Source organism: Lissotriton vulgaris, chromosome 1_2 (genome assembly GCF_964263255.1).
Source record: "Lissotriton vulgaris chromosome 1_2, aLisVul1.2, whole genome shotgun sequence".
In the NCBI taxonomy this organism is placed as follows: Eukaryota; Metazoa; Chordata; class Amphibia; order Caudata; family Salamandridae; genus Lissotriton; species Lissotriton vulgaris.
Window position 1 is genome coordinate 43,282,490 of NC_141686.1, and position 22,595 is coordinate 43,305,084.

The 22,595-nt window shown below is 47.6% G+C and overlaps 1 protein-coding gene across 2 annotated transcripts in view; it reads left to right on the forward strand.

Annotated features, from left to right (window-relative positions):
• The window catches only part of IPO8 (importin 8), a 672,931-nt gene that overhangs the window by 94,085 nt on the left and 556,251 nt on the right, over positions 1 to 22,595 (forward strand). Inside the window, exon 3 of one of the 2 annotated variants that reach the window (XM_086952791.1) lies at positions 7,495 to 7,651. The exons of the other annotated variant lie outside the window; for it this stretch is intronic. Within the exon in view, the coding sequence (XP_086808917.1) occupies positions 7,495 to 7,651 (157 nt within the window). The remainder of the gene's footprint in view (positions 1 to 7,494; positions 7,652 to 22,595) is intronic. 2 annotated transcript variants of the gene reach the window in all.

A 22,595-nucleotide genomic window follows, 5' to 3' on the forward strand; every position in this document is an offset into this window, starting at 1 on the left:
CCAAAAGCATTTTAAGCACGCTTAAACAAGTATATGCTCCTTCTTTTTGTACCTTTATACTATTGGTGACTATGCACCTTGTACCTACACTACCTCAACTTTGACCTACCTCTTGTATTTTGACCTACCTATGTAACTATGCTTCTCTTCCAGGGGATCCTCATCAATAGTCATAAGCATTAGAATATTCCCGCCCATGCGCGGGACCCCGGAAACAATATATTATATGTGCCCCACATATACATATACATATACATATATATATATATAAATATATATATATAAAATTAAGCAATTGCAGCCAAATAAAACAGTAGAGCTGGAATATGCTGTGAAGAATTTCCACCATACATGTGTATTAGCATTAGAAACATGAGAAACAACATCAATGCTTGTTTAGAAACTGTTTTAATGCTTAGAAAGCAGTAGAAATTCTTATAACACACTGTAAGCATATACAGCTCCCAGGTTGCATTGCAAATACCCAGTCTAAAAAGACTGAAAAGCTAACCTGTAGCTGCACGTACCAAAACTGACGCTGTGCCTTTAAGGCACCTCTGCCCCTAGCTTCCCATCATGCCTCAGGGGTTACAGTTAGGTCAGTTGTTCTTTCCGGCTCCTTCAGGAAGGACCCTGGATACACAGCTCCACATTTTTCTGCCTTTTTCAGTCAGAAAATCTTCAAAAGAACAATTTTTTGATTTACTTTGACTTTTAACATCAGGGTCAAGTAAATAACTGCTTAGCAGTCGATTTTTTGTGAGGTTTTCCTGTCAGGATGCCCTCATTATTTGATGATTGCCCTTCTTGTGGCCACAAGAAGGCAAAAACGGACTCTCATGAGGTCTGTATTTTATGCTTGCCAGAGGATCATGATCCTAAAGACTGTTCACATTGTAAAAATCTGTCTGACAGAGAGAGGAACAGGCTCTATGGTCTGGCCCAGAGATCCATGAGGGGAAGATCTACAGAGAGGAAGAGTTCAAAGAGACCCAGAACTCCCTACAAAGGCAAGTCAGGCGTCCATCAACCTCAGCACCGGGCTCGGCGCTGAAAAAACAGCATCTGATGGACAGTTCGAGAGAAAAAGCTCCGTCGATGTCGGGACCGGCGTCGATGAGGAAATCGTCGTCGAAAAGAAGTTCGCCGTCGTCAACTAGGCGACGATCGGCGTCGAGAGAAGCCACGAGATCGCCGTCGACGAGAAGATCGGCGTCAAGACGCAAGTCAACTCCGCCGCCGTCAACCAGGCGACGGTCGGCGTCGAGAGACAGAACACACTCGCCGTCGTCTCAACGTCGACAGGCTTCAAAGAGTGTGACACCACCGCCGACGTCTCCACGGAGGCGCTCGGCGTCGAGGAACAAGAGCCCCCTCGGACGATCGTCGTCGAGGAAGGGATCATCGTCGAAGGCGCGTCGGCGCTCGACGTCGAGGATGTCTGATCCTCTGCCGTCGCCACATGCCAGGTCGACATCAAGGGCATCGTCGACGACAGGACACCGTCGATTGCCATCTCCGTCGCCGACAGACCAACGTCGGTCGACGTCGAGAGCTCCGTCGACGGCAGGGCAAAGCCGTTCGACGTCGAGACCTCCGTCGAAGGCAGGGCAACGCCGTTCGCCGTCGAGGGAGAAGACTCCGTCATCGGCTCGACATCGCCGGTCGACGTCGGGAGAACACTGGTCATCGCCGAGGCGTTCGACGTCGAAGGTTATCACTCCGTCGACGCCGCAGAGGCGTTCAACGTCACGGGAAAGACTTTTGAGACGTCTTCCAACACCGGTGAGACGAAAATCTCCTTCAGTGCCTTCAACTATTCTGGTGACGCAATCGGCTTCTCACCATTCCTCCTCAAGTACCTCTAGCTCATCGAGGTCCTCTTCCAGGAGTAGAAGTCCGTTGCCCCAGCGAAAGACAACACTCTCGCCAAGATGGAATGCTCAGTTGAGCAAGTGGAAGAATTCTGGAGCGACGGAGAGGCTGCGAAAATATGTAAGCCCACTCCACAGGTCACCTCTTCAGAGACTGATAGAAGAGGCAGACAGACAGAGTCCTATCAGGCACCGATCACGCTCTCGGGAAAGGAGAGCGGAAAGGTCGCATACCCCCAGGGTCTCCCGATCACCACGGAGGGAGCATCCCAGGTCTCGAACACCGAGAAGGGAGGTACGGACTGAGAGATCGAGATCTCCACGAAGGGAGCATCAGAGACAATCACGTTCTCCTCGAAGGGAAGAACGACCGAGAAGATCGCCAGTGAGGAAGGAGAAATCTCACCACAGGAGAAGGAGAACGCCATCATCCTCCTCCTCATCTTCTTCGAGATCTTCTAAAGGGGATTACTCCCCAACGCTGGCAGACAGCCCTCGCTCCAGAGCTTCCCCGCTTGACGACGTCAACACATACTTGGACGTTTTACAAAGGGGGGCTCACAAACTTCAAATAGAAATGGCTGTTCCTGAAGTTTCCACTACTGTGATTTTTGAGACCCTTCGTCACAAATCATATTCACGGCCTTTGCTCCCATTGGTTCCAGGGATAATGGACCCAATCAAAGAGGTTTTCCTCACGCCAGCAACGATCAGGGCGGTACCGGCACGTATCCAGAAAAAGTATAGGCCGGCCGACTCAGATCCAATCTTTGTTAAAGGAGAGCCTGCGGCGGACTCAGTTATAGTAGCCTCAGCTAAGAAGAATCACACAGTCGCTCCTTCTTCTTCAGTTCCTCCTGACAAAGACAGCAAGACCCAAGATTCTTGGGGACGCAGGGTGTGCAGCACAGCAGCTTCATCCCTGAAAGTCTCTAGTGCATCAGCACTTCTCGGCAGGTACGATAGAGCTCTATGGGACTCCATGGAACGATTCAAAGAGAAATTGCCCAAGGAGGACCAGAAGGACTTTGAGGAAACAGTGACGGAGGGCTGTTTGGTGGCGAACCATATGATTAGTTCATCTGCAGATAACGCCCTTCTAGCAGGACATGCCTACTCACATGGGGTATGTGCGAGGAGATCTTCTTGGTTGCGTTTAACTGGTCTCAAACCAGATGCCCAGCAACGCATCCTCAATCTGCCCTTCTCAGGATCTTCACTCTTCGGGGAACATGCCGATCAGGAAATGACCCGCATGAAAACAGAATTGGACACAGTGAAGGCGGTTGGTCTGGAGAAAAAGAAAGAGCCGTTCAAGCGACGCTTCAAGACCAACAAGAACCGGGGAGGCCAACAGAGCGTTCAAACCCCTCAATGGTCTCAAAACAAGCCACAAGGGAAGGCGCAATACAGAGGAGGAAAATCGGGCAGAGGCAGAGGCGGACATCATCAGTCCTCTACCACGCCTAGAGGAGGCAAGGCCTGAGCAGTGGCTTCCTCTGGCGCCGTTACCCACTCCAGTGGGAGGAAGTGCTTCGCAACACCTGGCAGAGTGGGTCAGCATCACAAAAGATCAGTGGGTGCTGAATATACTGCGCAATGGATATGCGCTACGTTTCCGGAAGAGACCACAACCGATTCCTCCAAAAAAGACTCGCTCGTACCATCTAAACCTCCTCAAAAGGGAGGTGAGCGTCCTCTTAAAAAAAAACGCAATCGAAGAGGTACCCCCATCCCAAAGGGGGAGAGGAGTGTACTCAAGGTATTTTCTAGTCCCCAAAAGAGACCAAGAGGACAAGTTCAGACCGATTTTGGATCTTCGAACCCTCAACAAGGTGGTGGTCAAAGAGAAGTTACGCATGCTGGCACTTCATCAGATATGTCCTCATCTACAAATTGGAGATTGGATGTGTTCGGTGGATTTACAGGACGCGTACTTCCACATTCCTATAACACCAGGTCATCGGAAGTACTTGAGATTTCTGGTAGGGAACAAGCATTACCAGTACAAAGTGCTTCCCTTCGGACTAAAATCCGCACCAAGCGTATTCACCAAGTGCATGGCAGTGGTAGCGGCATGTCTGCACAAAAAAGGTCTCTTTGTGTACCCATATCTAGACGACTGGCTCCTGAAGAGTCCGTCCCCTCGTCAAGCCACCAAAGACTGTCACCTGTGTCTTCAACAACTACACAGGCTTGGCCTCCACGTGAACACAGAAAAGTCGGTCCTGCAAACTATCCACTATCTGGGAGCAGTTCTAGACACAAATTTAGGAAGAGCGTTTCCTTCGCAGGAGAGACTATCTTCCATGGGGCAGAAATGCAGAAAGTTACTTCAGTTTCCTTGTCCAAAGGTGCGAGAAGTAGCGTCTCTACTGGGCTCCATGGCGTCCTGCATCTTCCTAATACCGAACGCCAGGTTGAGGATACGACCTCTACAAGAGTCTGTGGAAGATCAGTGGGACCAAGCGACTGGAGATTGGGAGGATCGAATCATCCTATCTCAAGCAGCACTGACCTCAATACAGTGGTGGACTCGCCCTTGGAATGTCTTGCAGGGAGTCCCTTTTCAGCAACCTCTTCCTTAGCTGTCTGTGGTAACGGACGCATCTCTAGAAGGCTGGGGTGCTCACATGGGTCATCTTCAGATTCAGGGTCGCTGGTCGACCAACCTTCAGACATACCACATCAACATGCTGGAACTTTGAGCAGTTCATCTGGCACTCAAAGCGTTCCTTCCAGCAATAACAACGGACAAAATCCTGGTTCAGACGGACAACACTACAACTATGTTCTATCTGAACAAGCAGGGAGGAACTCGATCTCGCCCTCTGTCTCAGGAGGCCCAGACAATCTGGCACTGGCTTCTGGCTCGGGGACTGTCGGTGGTGGCAGTACACCTTCCAGGCGAGCTAAACACAAAAGCGGACGCACTCAGCAGGCACTTCGAAGATCAGCCAGACTGGGTGCTAAACGACGAAGTAGTCGAAGAACTCTTCCGTTGCTGGGGTCGTCCAGACATAGACTTATTCGTGGACGACGAAAACGCCAAATGCCACGCCTTCGCGTCCAGGTTCCACCGGCCAGGGACGCAAGGGAACGCTCTCCTGCTGGAGTGGACAGGAATGTTCGCCTATGCGTTTCCTCCTCTGGCACTGATTCCGAAGGTGGTGGCCAAGCTCATCAGATCGAGCATGGACATGATCCTAATTGCTCCGGATTGGCCGCGACAATGGTGGTATCCAGACCTGTTACATCTGTCGCTGTGTCCACACAGACGCCTGCCGTGCAGGCCAGACCTGTTGAGCAAAATGAACGGGAAGATCCTGCATCCCAACCTCCCGTCGCTGAACCTGACTGCATGGCTCCTGAGGTCTTGCAATACGGACACTTAAATCTGCCTCCAGAATGTATGAATATTTTAAGAGAGGCAAAGAGACCTTCCACAAGGGCGTCTTATGCGTTCAAGTGGAAAAGATTTTTCATTTGGTGTAAGGACCATGGCTTTGATCCCACCAAAGGACAAGAAGAGGTAGTCCTTCCATACCTCCTTTACTTAGCGACATCAGGGTTGAAATACGCTTCTATTAGGGTTCACCTATCTGCCATAGTAGCGTACAGAAAATCACCTACACAAACATCGTTTTTTCAGGTCCCAGTGGTTAAGGATTTCCTTCAGGGATTAAAGAAGGTCTATCCCCCTGTGAGAAATCCTTCTCCTCCCTGGGAGTTGAACCTGGTTCTCTCCAGGCTGATGTCTACACCGTTTGAGCCTATACACAAGGCCTCCTTGCAGCAGCTCACTTGGAAGGCGGCCTTCTTGGTGGCAATAACCTCTGCGCGCAGGGTTAGCGAGATACAAGCACTCTGCACCAAGGAACCTTACACTGTGTTTCACCACAACAGAGTGGTAATGAGGGCTCACCCATCTTTCCTTCCAAAAGTGGTATCGGATTTTCATATAAACCAAACGATTACCCTTCCTTCGTTCTTTCCTAACCCATCGACCCCAGCTGAGAGGTCGTTGCACTCGTTGGAACTTAAACGGGTGCTAAAGTTTTACCTAGAAAGAACGAAGGGCACCAGAAAGACAGACCAACTCTTTGTCAATTATGGTTCAATGAGGACCGGGTTTGCAGCAGCCAAAAGGTCCATCTCCAGATGGATTGTCTCATGTATCAAACTAGCATACCAGCTGGCTGGCAAACCTTTGTTACAATCACCCAAAGCTCATTCCACTAGAGGGAAGGCAGCCACAATAGCGTTTTTACATGACATTCCTATGTCAGAAATATGCAAGGCTGCGACATGGAAATCAGTCCATACCTTTACAAGGCATTATTGCCTAGAGTCTGATTCCAGAGTGGATTCTCAAGTAGGGCAAGCCTCTTTGAGAAACCTATTTGGGTAGAATAAGGCCTACTTTTGGGCCTACGACTATGAATGTTATCTGTTGATTCCTTTGCCCGCAGGGATGAGGTGAGGCTCGCTACTCTATTCTAATGCTTATGACTTGATGAGGATCCCCTGGAAGAGAAGGATTAGTTACTTACCTGTAATCCTAGTTCTCTTCCAGGGGTATCCTCATCAAAGTCATAAGCAACCCTCCCGCCTCCCCGGGCAAAGGACTTTGTTTATTAAATAGGAGATGTTTTAACCTGTTATTACCATGGTTTGGTTTTCAGTCTCCGAAAAGAACAACTGACCTAACTGTAACCCCTGAGGCATGATGGGAAGCTAGGGGCAGAGGTGCCTTAAAGGCACAGCGTCAGTTTTGGTACATGCAGCTACAGGTTAGCTTTTCAGTCTTTTTAGAGTGGGTATTTGCAATGCAGCCTGGGAGCTGTATATGCTTACAGTGTGTTATAAGAATTTCTACTGCTTTCTAAGCATTAAAACAGTTTCTAAACAAGCATTGGTGTTGTTTCTCATGTTTCTAATGCTAATACACATGTATGGTGGAAATTCTTCACAGCATATTCCAGCTCTACTGTTTTATTTGGCTGCAATTGCTTAATTTTATATATATATATATTTATATATATATATGTATATGTATATGTGGGGCACATATAATATATTGTTTCGGGGGTCCCGCGCATGGGCGGGAATATTCTAATGCTTATGACTGATGAGGATACCCCTGGAAGAGAACTAGGATTACAGGTAAGTAACTAATCCACCTTGTACCTAACTACCTCAACTATTACATACTATTATTCTATCACCCCCTTGTCCTTGTAAAGCGCTCTGATATCTGCAAAGATCTTGTTCGTGCTATATAAAACTTTCAAATAAATAAATAAATACATTTGGCTGGCCAACCCTGTGGTGTAGAGAAGGAAAAGGAGTTCCGTTCAAAAAGCGGTATGGAGCTCTGTAAGCATGTTTGGTACGCAATCTTTGGTCATACATTTGTGGTTCCACAAATCGGCGTGAAGTTAAGATGAATGATTTCCTTGTTTGATTTTCTTGATTGCATTATCCCTTTCAGTGAGCATGTGCAAGACTGTCGCCGTACATCTCTTACAAGAATAAATCTTAAGTAGTGTTTCTTAGAGAAATGGATTATAGTGCTCCTCTCTGTGCTGCTGTGTTAGGATATTTTCCTGTAATTTAGCTGCCATTTACCTGAAGAACATGGTGACGCAGTACTGGCCGGATCGAGAGCCACCACTTGGAGAGGCTTTGTTTCCCTTCAACATCCATGAAAATGATCGCCAGCAGATCCGTGACAACATTGTGGAAGGAATTATTCGATCTCCTGATTTAGTACGGTATGGCTTATTTATTTTTGTCCTTCTTTCTTAATTGCATTTTTATGAATTTGAATAAGTGAACAAAATTCTAAATATGTTTCTGAAACAAACTATGAAGCATATTTTATTTAAAAAAAATAGTTTGCCTACCTTAGGATATAGCACTTTCACACCAAAGGCAATTAATGCAAGGCATGCTTCGTTGGAGCATGGACGCGCGCAACTGTGACCTTACACTGCTTGCTTTGAGGCACCTCTTTCTTCTGTTTGTTTAAGCACTCCATGAGAATGCATGTGTTTTCCAGCAGTCTTTCGTGTGGTTCTCTCCCGCCCATCTCTGTGTTGTGCACACCTTTGTATGCTCCCCCTGTTTTTGTTGCTTTCGCACACATGTGATTTTCCTCCTTACAGCTTCACATTGCTCTCTCCCCCTCCTTCCACATTCCATGTTACTCTTCCCCTCGTCTGTTTGCCCTCGCGACTTTCTTATTACTTCCACCTACCTGCATCCTCCATGTTGCTAGCAGCCCCAAGTGTTTCTTCAGCCACATCTGCCTAACCCCTCCCCCTGTTGCTTCCATGTCCCCTACGACCTGATTTGACCCGTGTTACTTCCCTTCTCCCACTTTCCCAAAAAAGGTTGTTTTTTTTTTATTTGCCAATCCAACTTAGATCAGTAATTTAAAGGAAAAATAAATGGCTGTGTCATGACACAATTGTCCCTTTTCATTATTTAGGTATGTTGCTCAGACCAATTGGCTTTGCCAATAGTTGTTTCGCTTATTTTTGTGTGTATCGAACATAATCATGCAGCACAAGTTGAAAAGGGAACACTATCCTCATTATCTGGAAAGAATATCATTAAATGTTTGAATATAATTGAAATAGGTTTGTACCATTTTGGTGGCAGCACCTGCAGTGTTCTGAGAGAAAATCCAGACTGCTATAGGTGGGGCATAAAATATATTAGCCACTGCACTTGAATGTTGCAGACTGTGCATATCTTTTTTTCTGTGCACATACTACCTATTTTTGGTATGTTAATCCTCAAGTCTTGTAAGATTGCCACTACACTTCATGTTACCACAATATGAAACAAATATATGTCAAAAATGTGGCAAACCGGATCTATCTTAATTGTGCTGTTAATTTGCATTATAGTTTTAATGTAATATTTTTGTATTTCCCCTTAGTTGTAGTATTTATCATTCCAACCACATTGTCAGACTTTCATACAAAATTGTTATAACATGTTTTAATATTCTCTCAGTCTGCTGAGTTGGTCTTGCATTTTTAAGGAATAAGATAGTAGGACTCTACTGTTTGGAGCTGCAGTTGTTTGAATGTAGGGACATTTTTGGTGTTTTTGTTTCATAGTTCCCTTTAGTCTCCTGGGGTTTCAAAGCGTATACTATTATAAGATCCATTACTTGTTGCTGTGTTCGTTACTGATATGATATTTAAATTTAATAGTCTTATTCAAAGCAGTGTTTATAGTACTCACTGCCAAGCTGAAGTCACAATACATTTTTAACGTCAGTAAAATATCTCTTTCTAAAGTGCCAAATGGGATTGACAGAGAGAACTAACAGTAGCATGATTGGCAGCAATATACATTTCTTCAGTAAACAGTTTTTTTAATTTGTCATTTAAAATCATCACCTCCATATGTCTCCTTAAATCCGTCTCTGCCAGCTCGAGACAGACCATGCAGTTGTTTGCTGGGGCGTAGGGCTGATGAGGAAGGAGAGGTCCTGCTGCTTGTCCTTGTTTGCACGTTTCTTGCAGCTTTGGAGGTTGACTGTAAGTTCCTTGGGCGGCTGTACTATTGTCACCTCCTCCGCTCCGGGGGGTGTTTAGGGCGGGATGACCGTGAGCGGAGCGGCCCGTTGTTGTCTGTATCTCATGGGGACCTCCCCCCAGCCTAAACCGACAGCCTGATTGCCTTCTTTGGAGCGATTGTGTTTTTACATGTGATGTTGATGCTGGCGTACGGGTTTCCTCTCCCTCTGCTCTAACGGGTCTATTTCACCTCCTCTCTCTGTCCGCTACTCATCATTGCCCAACACACCTCTTGCTCTTCTGACCACCTTGCACAAGTAAGTCTGATTTCTTTAAAGATCATCTACCCCTCCAACTTGTCGAAGAATGCAAAAAGGACCTTCAAACACAATCTCCTTAAACGATGTCCTGAAACCCTTATCTCACACATATTTCTTCTTAGGGTACTGAAGTGACAGACTTCATTTTCTACACTAACAGAAGAGCCCAGTCGAGAAAGTCTCTAACTTTTGAGCTTCGATCCAAACAGCTGGACAAAACTCCACACGGTTTCGGTTTAACCACACTACCTTCACCTGCCCTTAAAGCTGAATTGACCATTTCCTTATATGTTAATGGCAACATCCTTATTTAAGCTTCGGACCTGAACCTCAAACGCTTTGACTCTATCTTTCTGAGGAGTAAGAACTCACTTAATAACCACAACCCGGCCAACCTTCATCTCAGCTGCCAACCCACATTATCTGCTCCGCTGTGCCTTTTGCCTCTTCTTCACACATTTCTCAGTCCCCATCTTGGTCTACTCCTTCCAACACCACGGAGGATGTGTATAAAACCCACACCCCCATACCGGCCAACCTTGTTAGCCCTACCTGGACTCTGATATATCCCACTCGAGTGCCTACCACCAAGTTGCTATCCCTAATACCTCTCCTCCTTTTCCACTCCAACTGTCAAATCTCATGTCACCCTCGTCTCCCACTGTTCACTCCGTGATCTCCAACAACAGTGGGTTCGGCACTACACCAGCACAAACATCCATGATAACCCTGTTATTCTACCCCTAGGAACAGATGTTACCAACCCGAGGGCCTTGGACCTAGTTGCTGTGTCCAGTCTGTCACCTCGCAACCCACACACTCCATCCTCTTCCTACTGTGCATCACCTATCTCCTCTATTAAATCCACCTTGCCCATTACTACTCCCAATCCAGGATCTGCTGGATTTGGGAGTAGTAATGGGCAAGGTGCACCTGTGCACCTAATCTTAAGCACCACCAGGCTAATCCTTTCTGGAGGAATCTTGAGATCTTCAGCAAGCGGGATTCTATCTTTCCCTGTTAATGTGGTTCGGGACGTACTCTACCCTCTAATAACCCTCCCACAGTGGGGTCGGACCCATTGTCTCATTCCGGGTCAGCTGAGGAGTGCACTTTCTGCTATTGCCTTGAGGAGAAGATTGCTGACTTCAAGCAGGATTTCCTTGCTGTTAAAGAGATCATGCAGACGATTCTACAGTTCTGACTGAAGACAGAGAAGCACTGCAATACACACTCCTCCCAGTGGACCAATCACCACAAGCCACAAAAATGTTGTACGCTGGTGACAATCAAGCCTGTATCCACTCACATGTTAGCTCTAGCTGGAGGTCTAGACCTCTCCCTAACCATCATTCAAGGCCCCATAGATTCCTGTCTCAGCTATCGGAGGAGGACACTCTCGCTCTTTTATTCTCATACAGTGACTATAGGATTCTCTCCTCTATCTCTATCAACATCCCTACTATATTACCTCGGACCCTGACAGGGAACCTAGCGTCAACAGTAGATCGGTTAACAAGGAAAACCTACTTAAAATAACTACCTCTCATCATGAAGTGATCTCTACCGACCATCGCATCAAATCGATGCTACCCAATTGCAGATCGGCAGTGAAACATGCAGCGGAAATTTCGGAGCTCATCATTTCGCAAGACTTGGACCTTCTGATTCTCACTGAAAATGGGCTCAATGGTGCCTCCTCACATGTCCTCGACATCTTATTCCCTCCTGATTACGCCATTATCAGATGCAATCGACTTGCTAAAAAGGAGGGGGGTGGGGAGCGGGGGGCGTTGCATGCATTCATCGCACCGGCCTCACTATTAAGCAACCGCAAAGTACGTTGATGTCTATTAGTGAACAACTAGTCATCGAAATTTGGAATAAAGGCAAGATTACCTGTGTGCTTCACTTGATTTACCATCCTCCTTGTGATAATCTGATCTTCATAGAACAAATCATGTAGCTCCAGTTCGGACCAACTCAGCCATATTTTCCTTGGAGACTTTAACCTCCACTGGAATGACACAAATGATCCTTTAGTTTACTCCTTTAAGGCTTTACTCTCCGATCTCAACTTCTCACAGGTCTGTAAGAGACCTACCCACAACAAGGGCGCCATTCTCGACCTTATCATTGCCAAAGACCATAGTATACAACTGGGTGACATCCTACCCTGTGACTGGTCAGATCATCATCAAATCTTCTTCCACATATTGGAAAAGGTATGGTGCAGACAGGGCCAACCTATTAAAGCTAAACAACTGTCTCACAATTTGAGAGACATCAACATCCATGCTCTAACATCCATCACCAAAAATAGGCTTCACCCCCTCCGAACGCGACCAACCTTGATGATCTTTCTGATCACTACATTTACACTACGGCTAACATTTATTATAGTATTGCACCAAATCAATTGAAAAGGATTCCTTTCAAACAATCCAAACTTTGATTTAATGATGCCCTAAATGATGAGCGGCGTAATCTTAGACACGCAGAGAGAAGTTGGAGAAACACACCTCCTCCTCATGCCTCATTCAGCTAAGGAAGGTGAGAAGTACTTACAACAAATCCATCTGCATTGCTAAAACAGACCACTTCAGGGCTCAGCTGGATGACGCAAAGAAAAGACTCGAAAAGCTCTTTGAAATCATTAAGCAACAAGCTAACCACTCTTCCAACTCTATCTCGACTCCCTTCTTCCTAATGGGGAGGACTTCTCAGTACACTTCGCTGAAAAAATAAAGAACATTTGACTGGAGCTGCTTCCTGACACTCCCATTTTGCGACCTCTGAACCTCACTGCATCATCAGCTGAGTGGGTAGAACCTTCGGAGGTGTCCTTCCCCATTGGTTGTTCTCTCAAAAACAACACCTCCTGGAATTCCTTTCTCCTTCCAGATGTCACGGAGTTGCTCCACAACATGGCGTCCCTTAAACCTTCCAACCATTTCAGTGACCCACTACCTGCTAAGTTTTAATTTGGCCATTCTCCTTCTGTGGTCCTGGATCATTCATGAATCTCTCTTACAGGGAAGGATCCCTGATTGCATCAAGATGGGGCAAGATACTCCCATCCCTAAGAAGCTCAAATCTGATTTATCTGATCCTAACAACTTCTGACCTATCACCAGCTTCATGACTCTAGCTAAATTGCTTGAGACATGCATCTATTCACAGTTATGCAACCACATTGAGAAACTACTAGTCTGGTTTCAGAGGAGGGGGGAGGGCACAGTACTGAAACAGCACTAACCCATATTGTGGATGAAGGCTTAAGATCTTTTGATCAAAATGTCCCTTGTCTCCTGATCCTTCTTGACCTGTCCTCGGCATTCGGTACCATCAAACATGAAAACTTGATTGCTCTTCTTCAACATAGGATGGGTCTCTAGGGCCAGGTCCTAAATTGTTTTGCCTCTTTCTTACATAACCGCTCACAAAGGATCAAAGTTAACCACGTCCTTGCAACCAGTACCCCTGTTACCATTGGCGTTCCGGAAGGATCCGCACTCTGACCCACTCTTTTCAACCTGTTTATGGAACCACTTACCGTCATTACCGTCATTCTGAACCACTTTAACAGTCCGTACCACATGTGTGCGGATGACATGCAACTGTACTTGATGATATCCTCTCAAGAAGACATAAAAACTCTAAATGATGCTCTCTCACAAACTCAACAATGGTTAGCTCAGATCCATCTTCTGTTAAATACTCTCAAAACTGAATTACTTCTGACTGCTCCACCCAACCACTCTGAATCTACTTTGGTCTGGCTTAATCAACTCACTTCTCTTAACTGCACCCCTCATGTTGTTGACTCTGCTAAATCGTTAGGCATTACCTTGAACAAATACCTAAATATGCAAGCGCACATCAGGGAAACTATCAGGGGAGCCAACTTCTAAGTCAACACCCTTAGGAAAATCAAGACTTTCCTGCCTCCTGAAGACATCAAGCCTGCTGTACAATCCCTTGTTATCTCTTATCTGGAATATGGTTTGGTGACCCTTGCTGGGCTTCCCAAAGCTAGCTTGGCCCCGCTCAGAGCTACTCTAAACGCATCAGCCAGGCTCATCACTGGCTCTAGAAAACATGACCACATCTCCACCGACCTTTTGCAACTAAATTGGCTATCTATCGAAGCCAGGATAATTTTCAAGTTAGCTTGCTTGACGCATAAAGCCTTACATCACAACAGCCTGATATACATGGCAAATAAACTTGAACTATCGGGCTCTTGTCGGATCTTAAGAAGTACGTCCACCCTACTTTTGAAACCTCTCAAATTCAAAAAGAAAAGATCTTACAATCGGGCCTTCACCAGTCTTGCTCCAAGAATTTGGAACGCTTTACCTCCTGAGATCAGATCAAATCCTTCCACGGCATCTTGAAGAAACAGGTCAAACGGCTATTCTTGAGTGAACACTGACATCATCAACTTGTTCTCATGCTGTGTCTACAAATGAGACCCTTATTTTTTACCTGTTCTCAGGACACCCCCGCGCGGCGCGGCCACCAGCTGTAGCGTGTGCCTTCCCGCCCCGCTGCTGCACTCAGCCTCGCTGAGCCTGCCTCGACGACCCCGCCCCGCGCTGCTCTTGCGGGCTCTCGTGTGTCACTGCGTTGGTTCTCTCCCCTTGTGCCTACTGTATTTTATATTGTGTGTCACTGCGTTGGTTCTCTCCCCTTGTGCCTACTGTATTTTATTTTTGTCTCCATCCTTGCTCGTAATTATATTTGTCTCCCCTTGTGCTGTACTGTGTTTTTCTCCTTGTCCCCTTCCTTGCCTGTAGTGTAACCTTTTCCTCTGATTGGGTTTCCCTGCGCCATCTCCCGCTGCCCCCTGTGCCCACCCGCCCCGCTACCCGCTTCCCGCTGCCGTGCTCGCGGCCACGCCCCCTTCTCTTCTGTGCCCTCCCCGCTCCCGCCTCCCAGCTGCTCCTCCCTCCCTCCCACTTCGCCATAAATGGCGACCGCGCGTACGCGCAGCGTTGACGCGCAGCGGGTGCGCCGATTGTGTGCCGAAGGCACGCCAAAGGTAAGCCCGTCTGCGCCCGTCCGCGCCTAGACCGCGCCCAGCGCCCATACCCCTGGCCCCCGAAGACACCAGCCCACCCGCCGGACTTACAACGCCACCGAACTCAACGCCGGCTGGATCCCTGATTGCTACCGAGCCACCATGAGACGCACCCACGGACCCTTCAGCTGCCACACCTGCAAGTTCACCTGCATCCAGACGTGCACTGCACCAGCACCCACCAAACCGAGCACCAGCAGCAACCACCTGAAGTGCATCCTGCTCAACACGCGCTACAGACATGCCGTCCAACTCTGGAACCTGATAGACACTACATCCCCAGACGTCGCCTTCCTCACGGAAACCTGGATGAACGCCTCCTCAGCGCCCGACATCGCCATCCCGGACAGATACAAGATCACCCGGAGGGACCGCGTCAACCAGACTGGAGGAGGCATCGCCATCGTCCACAAGAACACCATCCGCATCACGACCAACACCGACGACACCCTCACAGCCGCTGAACACCTGCACTTCCAGATCCACACCAACCCCAAGACCACCCTCTGAGGCACCCTCATCTACGGACCCCCGGGACCACGCACGCAATTCAGCGAAAACATCGCCGACTTCATCAGCCCGCACACCCTCCCCTCCGCTGACTACATCCTCCTTGGGGACCTCAACTTCCACCTGGAGAACTACAACGACCGCAACACCACCACCCTGCTGGACAACCTCGACAACCTCGGTCTCAAGCAGCTGGTGACCTCCCCCACCCACTACGCCGGACACACACTCAACCCCATCTTCTCATCCAGCAAGCACATCGCCTTCAGCCACGCCACCGGACTCCACTGGACGGACCACAGCTGCGTCCACCTCAGCTTCAGAAAAAACACGATCCACCACCACCAGCAACAGGTCGCACGCAGAAACTGGAACAAGATGACAGCCGATCAGCTCGCCGCAGCCCTAAGCCAAGACCCCCCGCCAACTCTGCGAACCCCAGCCAGGCCACCAACAACCTTACGAAGTGGATCAGCAACTGCGCAGACGACCTCGCCCCACTGAGGACCCCGCCCAGCAGGCCCGGCAGTAAGAAAGCACCTTGGTTCACCGACGAACTCAAGAGCTACAAGAAGAACTGCCGTGCCCTCGAGCGAGCCTGGCGCAGAGACCCTACACCAGACAACATGACCACCCTCAAGCTCGCAACCCAAAAACACCACCAACTGATCCATACCACCAAGAAAACCGCATTCAAAAAACGACTGGACAACAACGCACACAACAGCAAAGAACTCTTCAACATCGTCAAAGAGCTCTCCAACCCTAACTCCGGAAACAACGACATCACCCCATCACAAGACCTCTGCAAGTCCCTCACCTCCTACTTCCACAACAAGATCGCAGACTTACACAACAGCTTCAGCACATAACCGGCGCACCCTACGACCGCACCAACGCCCCCCACCACCACCCTCCGCCCCTGGACCCCGATCACCACCGAAGACACCATCCGCACGATGAACTCCATCCACTCCGGATCCCCAACCGACCCCTGCCCTCACCACGTCTTCAACAAGGCTGACGCTGTCATCGCACCCCACCTGCGGGACATCGTCAACACCTCCTTCAACACCGTTACCTTCCCAGAGAGCTGGAAGCACGCCGAACTCAGCGCTCTACTGAAGAAACCATCAGCGGACCCCACCGAACTCAAAAACCACCGCCCCATCTCGCTCCTTCCGTTCCCGGCCAAAGTCATCGAGAAGACCGTCAACAAGCAGCTGGCCGCCTTCCTCGAGACGAACGGATCTCTCGACCTCTCGCAGTCTGGCTTCCGGGCAAACCACAGCACCGAGACCACCCTCATCGGAGCCACCGATGACATCCGAGCCCTGCTCGACAACGGGGAAACTGCGGCCCTCATCCTCCTGGACCTCTCCGCGGCATTCGACACTGTCTGCCACCGCAGCAGCGCCTCAGCAACGTCGGAATCCAAGAGAAGGCACTAGAATGGATCATCTCCTTCCTCGCCGGAAGGACACAAAGAGTCCGCCTCCCCCCGTTCAGATCAGAAGCCACCGAAGTCATCTGCGGCGTTCCTCAAGGCTCCTCGCTTAGCCTCACCCTCTTCAATGTCTACATGAGCCCCCTCGCGGCCATCGCACGCCAACACAACCTCAACATCATCTCTTACGCCGACGACACCCAGCTGATCCTCTCCCTCACCAACTTCCCCGCCACCGCCAGAGCCAACCTACACGAAGGGATGACAGACGTAGCCGAGTGGATGATGAACAGCCGCCTGAAACTGAACTCAGACAAGACGGAAGTCCTCATCCTGGGCTCTTCTCCCTCCACCTGGGACGACTCCTGGTGGCCCACCGCCCTGGGCAGCGCACCCAAACCCACAGACCACGCACGCAACCTGGGCTTCATCCTGGACTCCTCCCTCTCCATGACCAGACAAGTCAATGCCGTCTCCTCGTCGTGCTTCAACATCCTGCGCATGCTACGTAAGATCTTCCGGTGGATCCCCACCGAGACCAGGAAGACGGTCACCCAGGCCCTTGTCACCAGCCGACTGGACTACGGCAACTCCCTCTACGCCGGAACCACCGCCAAACTCCAGAAGAGACTCCAGCGGATCCAGAACGCCTCAGCAAGACTCATCCTCGACATCCCCCGACACAGCCACATTTCCGGACACCTGAGAGACCTGCACTGGCTCCCGGTCAACAAGAGAATCACCTTCCGTCTCCTCACCCACGCACACAAAGCCCTACACAACCAAGGCCCAAGATACCTCAAAAGCCGCCTCAACTTCTACACTCCCACACGCCAGCTTCGATCGACCAGCCATGCCCTTGCCGCCGTCCCCCGCATCCGAAGAGCCACCACAGGAGGAAGGTCCTTCTCCTACCTGGCCGCCAAGACCTGGAACTCCCTCCCGACCCACCTCCGCCTGACCCAAGACCACCTCGCCTTCAGGAAGCAGCTCAAGACCTGGCTGTTCGAGCAGTAGCGGACCCCCCCCCCCCCCCCCCCCCCCCCCCCCCAAGCGCCTTGAGACCCTCCGGGTGAGTAGTGCGCTATATAAATGCTTTGATTGATTGATTGATCGTTGTTACAATTTATTGTATGCTTGTCTGTTAAATGGGTATCTTGCTCTATGGCAATTCTGATAATGTTCAGGGCGGGCCATCTCTTCAACCCCTGACCTTGATTGTTTCCCTCTTTGCTGGTCGTTGTGTGGACTCAACCACACCTTTTGTAACATTGTGTTTTGTTTTATTCGTGCTTTCACCACAACTGTACAGCGCTCTGATACCCATAAGGCTCTGGTTTGCGCTTTATAAAACTTTTCATATAAATACAAATAAAATGTAGAGGACTTATAAATTGAGTGTGGGAGTTAATTGTATTTACCAGTTAATGTATGATGAATTTCTAAGCTAATGAAGACTCTTCCCCTATATAGGCCTACACTTCAACTGAGTTTTAGTAAAATAAATTATATTCTAAAAGGCTATTGAGTTTAAATGGACTGTTTTTGTGTAATACCTAACTGTTAACCAGCTGTTGGGATGAGAAATTAAGGTGAACCATAGCAGTCATTACTTCCCTCCTAGGTACTCTGACATTGACATTGATGTGTTTTGCACATTTAAGGACTTGTGAGCCACAGAGAATATGAGAAAGCTTCTGAAAAAGAGCGCTTTCACTTTAAAATATTTTTATAGAACTCTTTTTGGCTCTGTAGCACATGCGATCCCCACCGCTATCATTCTGTCTCCTACCATCCCCACCGCCTTCTATCTTTTTATTTGTTCTGGTAGACTACAGTTCTTTGCTTCCTTTGTGCTCCGTGTTTGGGTAGTGCGGTTCATTCGTTCTCTTTTTCACCTTCCTGGAAGAATGTGATATTTACTTTGTTTTTGCCTATAACTGGCTAAATGCACAAATGTTTTCCCCTCTGCTATGCATGCTGTGAATAGCAGGGGTAAAGCTGCGAATTAAATATAACTTGCAGTTCTCAGGGACTGACTTGAATTCATCTAAGGTAGCTGAGAAAGTATCTTTTGTTTATATCGAAGAAGGAACTTGTATCCCAGGAGATAGTGGACTTCCTAACGAGACTGAAGTAGCCACATTTAGGTATTTGGATTTGCTATCTGGTGGCTGGATTAGCACTTCCCACCAGTACTGACCATAAGGTCATTTTCGACATATGAAGGTCCTCTACCCAACCTGTTGGAGAATGTACTATGGAACACATCCATGTGTGAGCGCCTTTCAGAATAAAAAAGTAATAAGCCATAAGACTTGGACTAATATGGTACTAAGTGATCTTTTCACATCTAAAGCATATTAAAAAAGAAGGTAACATTTGTAAGGAGATCAGGCTTGTAAAGCCAAATCACAACAAAGCATTATGGGTCTTTGTTCTGTTTCCTCTAGTCCGATATTGAGCCACCCTACCCTCGGGAGACTACTTTATTGGTTATGCCTTACTTGAGACCAGTGTGGCTGTGTGAAACATCCTTAAGAACTATCTGTCTTGAGACAATATCTCGTAAACGCATTTCTATTTTGACCATCCTGTGGGCTACACGTGTTACAGACACTCCTCAAGGAGTCCAGTGTTAAGGATCTGAGTCATCTGTATCATCCTGAGGTTTGCTTCTTCATATTCTTCCAGTCTGGATTAGAGTAGGAGAACGCTGTTGTCGAGAGAAATCCAGCTTCACTCTGAGGCTCTTGGAGTTTTGCTTTTTGCGATGCAAGGCTCTCCACAGGTCTGAGGGGGACCAGGTTCTCAGCTCCATCTCTACTCTAATTTCTGAACTTCACCAGTTGGTACTCACCTGTGCTCTCATTCCCTCTCTAACTTCTGTGATCAGAAGGCAAGGATATCCACACCTCCACCATTAATCTAAGCCATACCCTAAAGTGTTTCCTCTTGTGGATTTGCTTCATGTGCCTTCTGCGGTCCGGGGCTGGTGTTCTGGTGATTTACAAAAACAATTAATGCAGTGGTCAGCACCCATCTATCTGGATGCAACCGAGCCAGGTAACAACCAGACTTCTCCTCGGGACTGCTTGAGAGTCGCACATACTCCTGGACTTCCTTCTCAGGACACACAACAGTGTACCATTATAGGAACTGTCCTGCTCTGGGTTCATCAGTGTCCACTTTGACAAAACCCAGACATAAAAAAAGGAGGTTGAGGTTAGCTGTAGCGACGTAGTAACAGGTCTGCCGATGTGCATGGCGGACCGAGCCCAAGTTGTAAAAATTGTTTAAAGTCTACAGCATTGCTTACCTTGGACGCAGCACAGTAAGTCCTCTTTTGGCTGTGAGGCTCTTCAGAAGCTGAATATAAGGGAAATATGGTTGACACTACACCTTGGACCATGAATTGCTTAGTATGCAGAAGGCAATATGGCTGTTTATTGTACACAGCGCATTCAACAACAATTCCAGGTTATTCCTGCCTCACAAACCCCAAGAAATCTTGAAACCATCGTCCTGTTTTTAGGCTGTATTCAAATTTCCAAACTAGGTAGAAATTAAGCTGACAAGATTTAAAGTCAGTGTCCTTCAAGATTACTTTCAGCTACTTGGAGGACGTCATCTCCTATATGGAAAAAAGGCACAATTGAAAAGGTGCTATTCTCATAAATGGAAAAGGATTTACATCCTTATTCTCAAGGAAAATGAAGCGCTCAGACTGATTATAGATCTTTGGTTTTTATTTTTCAACAGATGCGTTTAGACTTTGTATTTCAAAGTGACAGCTCTTCTACACAAAAAGGAGGCTTTAAAGTGACCCTCAACTTAAAGATGTATCTAGTACATTGGAAGAACCACAGGGTTATTAAGTCACTTTGCTGGTCTTTGGGATCAGGTCTACTCCAAGAATGTTTACCAAGCATCTGTCTATGGTGGCAGCACTACAATTATGTCACTGTGGCATACATGTGTCTAATGTACCTCTGTATCTATACCATTGGCCGTTAAGCAGAAAAGCTTTCATCAATGCCCATCTGTTATAAAATGAGGCATTACTTGTATGGCCTTCACAAGTGATGGGTCTACATTTGTCGTCTACTGGGAACCAAACACAACATTGTAGCACTTGACTCTTATAGGGTAGTGTTGCAGAGTAGTCCAAGGCTCACTCAATGGAGGTGGTGTGGGCTAGTAATCTCCATTCACAGATACACAATAATAACACTCAATAAAGGCTTGTGCAGTCTGTGCTTTTAATTCTGAAAAAATAATTTTATTGCACACACATGCTACGGACTACTATGCAGCAATTTATAAATATACACACGCTGATGGGATTACTTTTGGATAACATTGCATAAACAGTCTTACCTCTCCCAAGGGAGGAGTGTCTAATACCACAACTCGCATGTGCAAACATTATATAGTCCCTTAATTTCAGAGGTTGATCATGACTTGGAGTGAGGCCCTTACCACTGGCACCAAGCGAGTGGCTGCCTACCTCCTTATGTCAACAAGCATTTCATGTTGGGAAGAAATGCAATAATTATATATAACCCTGACTGAGAGCATCTAGTATTGGCAATGAAGCATACAAACTTTAATCAAGAGTAGTTGACAGTCTCAGTATTCAATTAAAGCATTAGCAAGAAAAATGTCTAAGCATGACTAGGAGTGCAGTGTACTCATCATAACTGTTAGCATGAATAACACAATTCAGTCACAGCCCCTAAAGTGCATCACATTAATAATTCCAACTCTATGCAATTATAATCCCACTCACAAAGGATGCTTGCAACGTACCCTGAGAAATCATATTTAGCATAGCATACCGCGTATGAATCACTTTCGTAAATGCACACTTGTAAAATTACCACCTTCCACCCCTAGAGAGGGTCTCACAATATGAAAACTCATACTAACCATCTTCCGACCACAACTGGATGCAGCTGTACTCCTCACCCTAAGAGGGTGCAACCTCCCCAGCTGTAGAACAAAAGTTCCAGTATAAGGAATGATTGAAAATATTCAAAAAGCCTAGAGGGGTATCTTTTCAAAGTCACTATAGACTTAGACTGGGGCCCCTAAATGGATGGACTTCATGGCGGCAACAGTTTCTTCTGGAGTGATGACAAGCCATGTGGTTAGGGTTGGTTCTTTGGATAAGATCTAGAGGTTTTTTTGATGTCTATTAGATCTGGTTGTGGGCTGAAGTTGCTGTAAATGGCTGTGATTTTACTGCAGAGGAATTGAGAGATATTGCTGCAGAGGTCCTGTGAGGGGGCGATTGAGTTGGAGGTGGCTGATAGTGAGGTGAAATCTTTGGCAAATTTGTCTTTGCTTCTGTTAGGGCTGGCATTGATGCGGTCTGCCAGAGTGGTGCGTTTGGTGGTTTGGATCATTTGGTGGTAGCATCTTAGGGTTGACTGGAATGTGCACTTGTTTGCATTGTTCTGGCTCATCCTCCGTGTGAGCTACAGTTATTTGCAGTGGCATTTCATTAGTCTGACTTACTCCGTGTACCAACTGGCCCAGGGCCTGGATCTTGTTGTACTGCTGGGTTTGAGGGGGGAGGGCAGGGAGTCCGTGCAACAGGTGATTCAATTGCTGAAATTGGTGATGGCTGTGGTGCGACTGTTGCTGTGTTTGGGTCTGTGGGTGTTGCTATGTTCAAGTCCACGTCAGTGATGCTGTTCCAGTTTCGGCAGGCTGGTTTGGCTGTGGCGTGTGTGTGTTGGACCTGGACAGTGATGCTGAACTTGATGAAGGCATGGTCTTGTCTAAGGGACTGGTGTGGGCTTGTATACT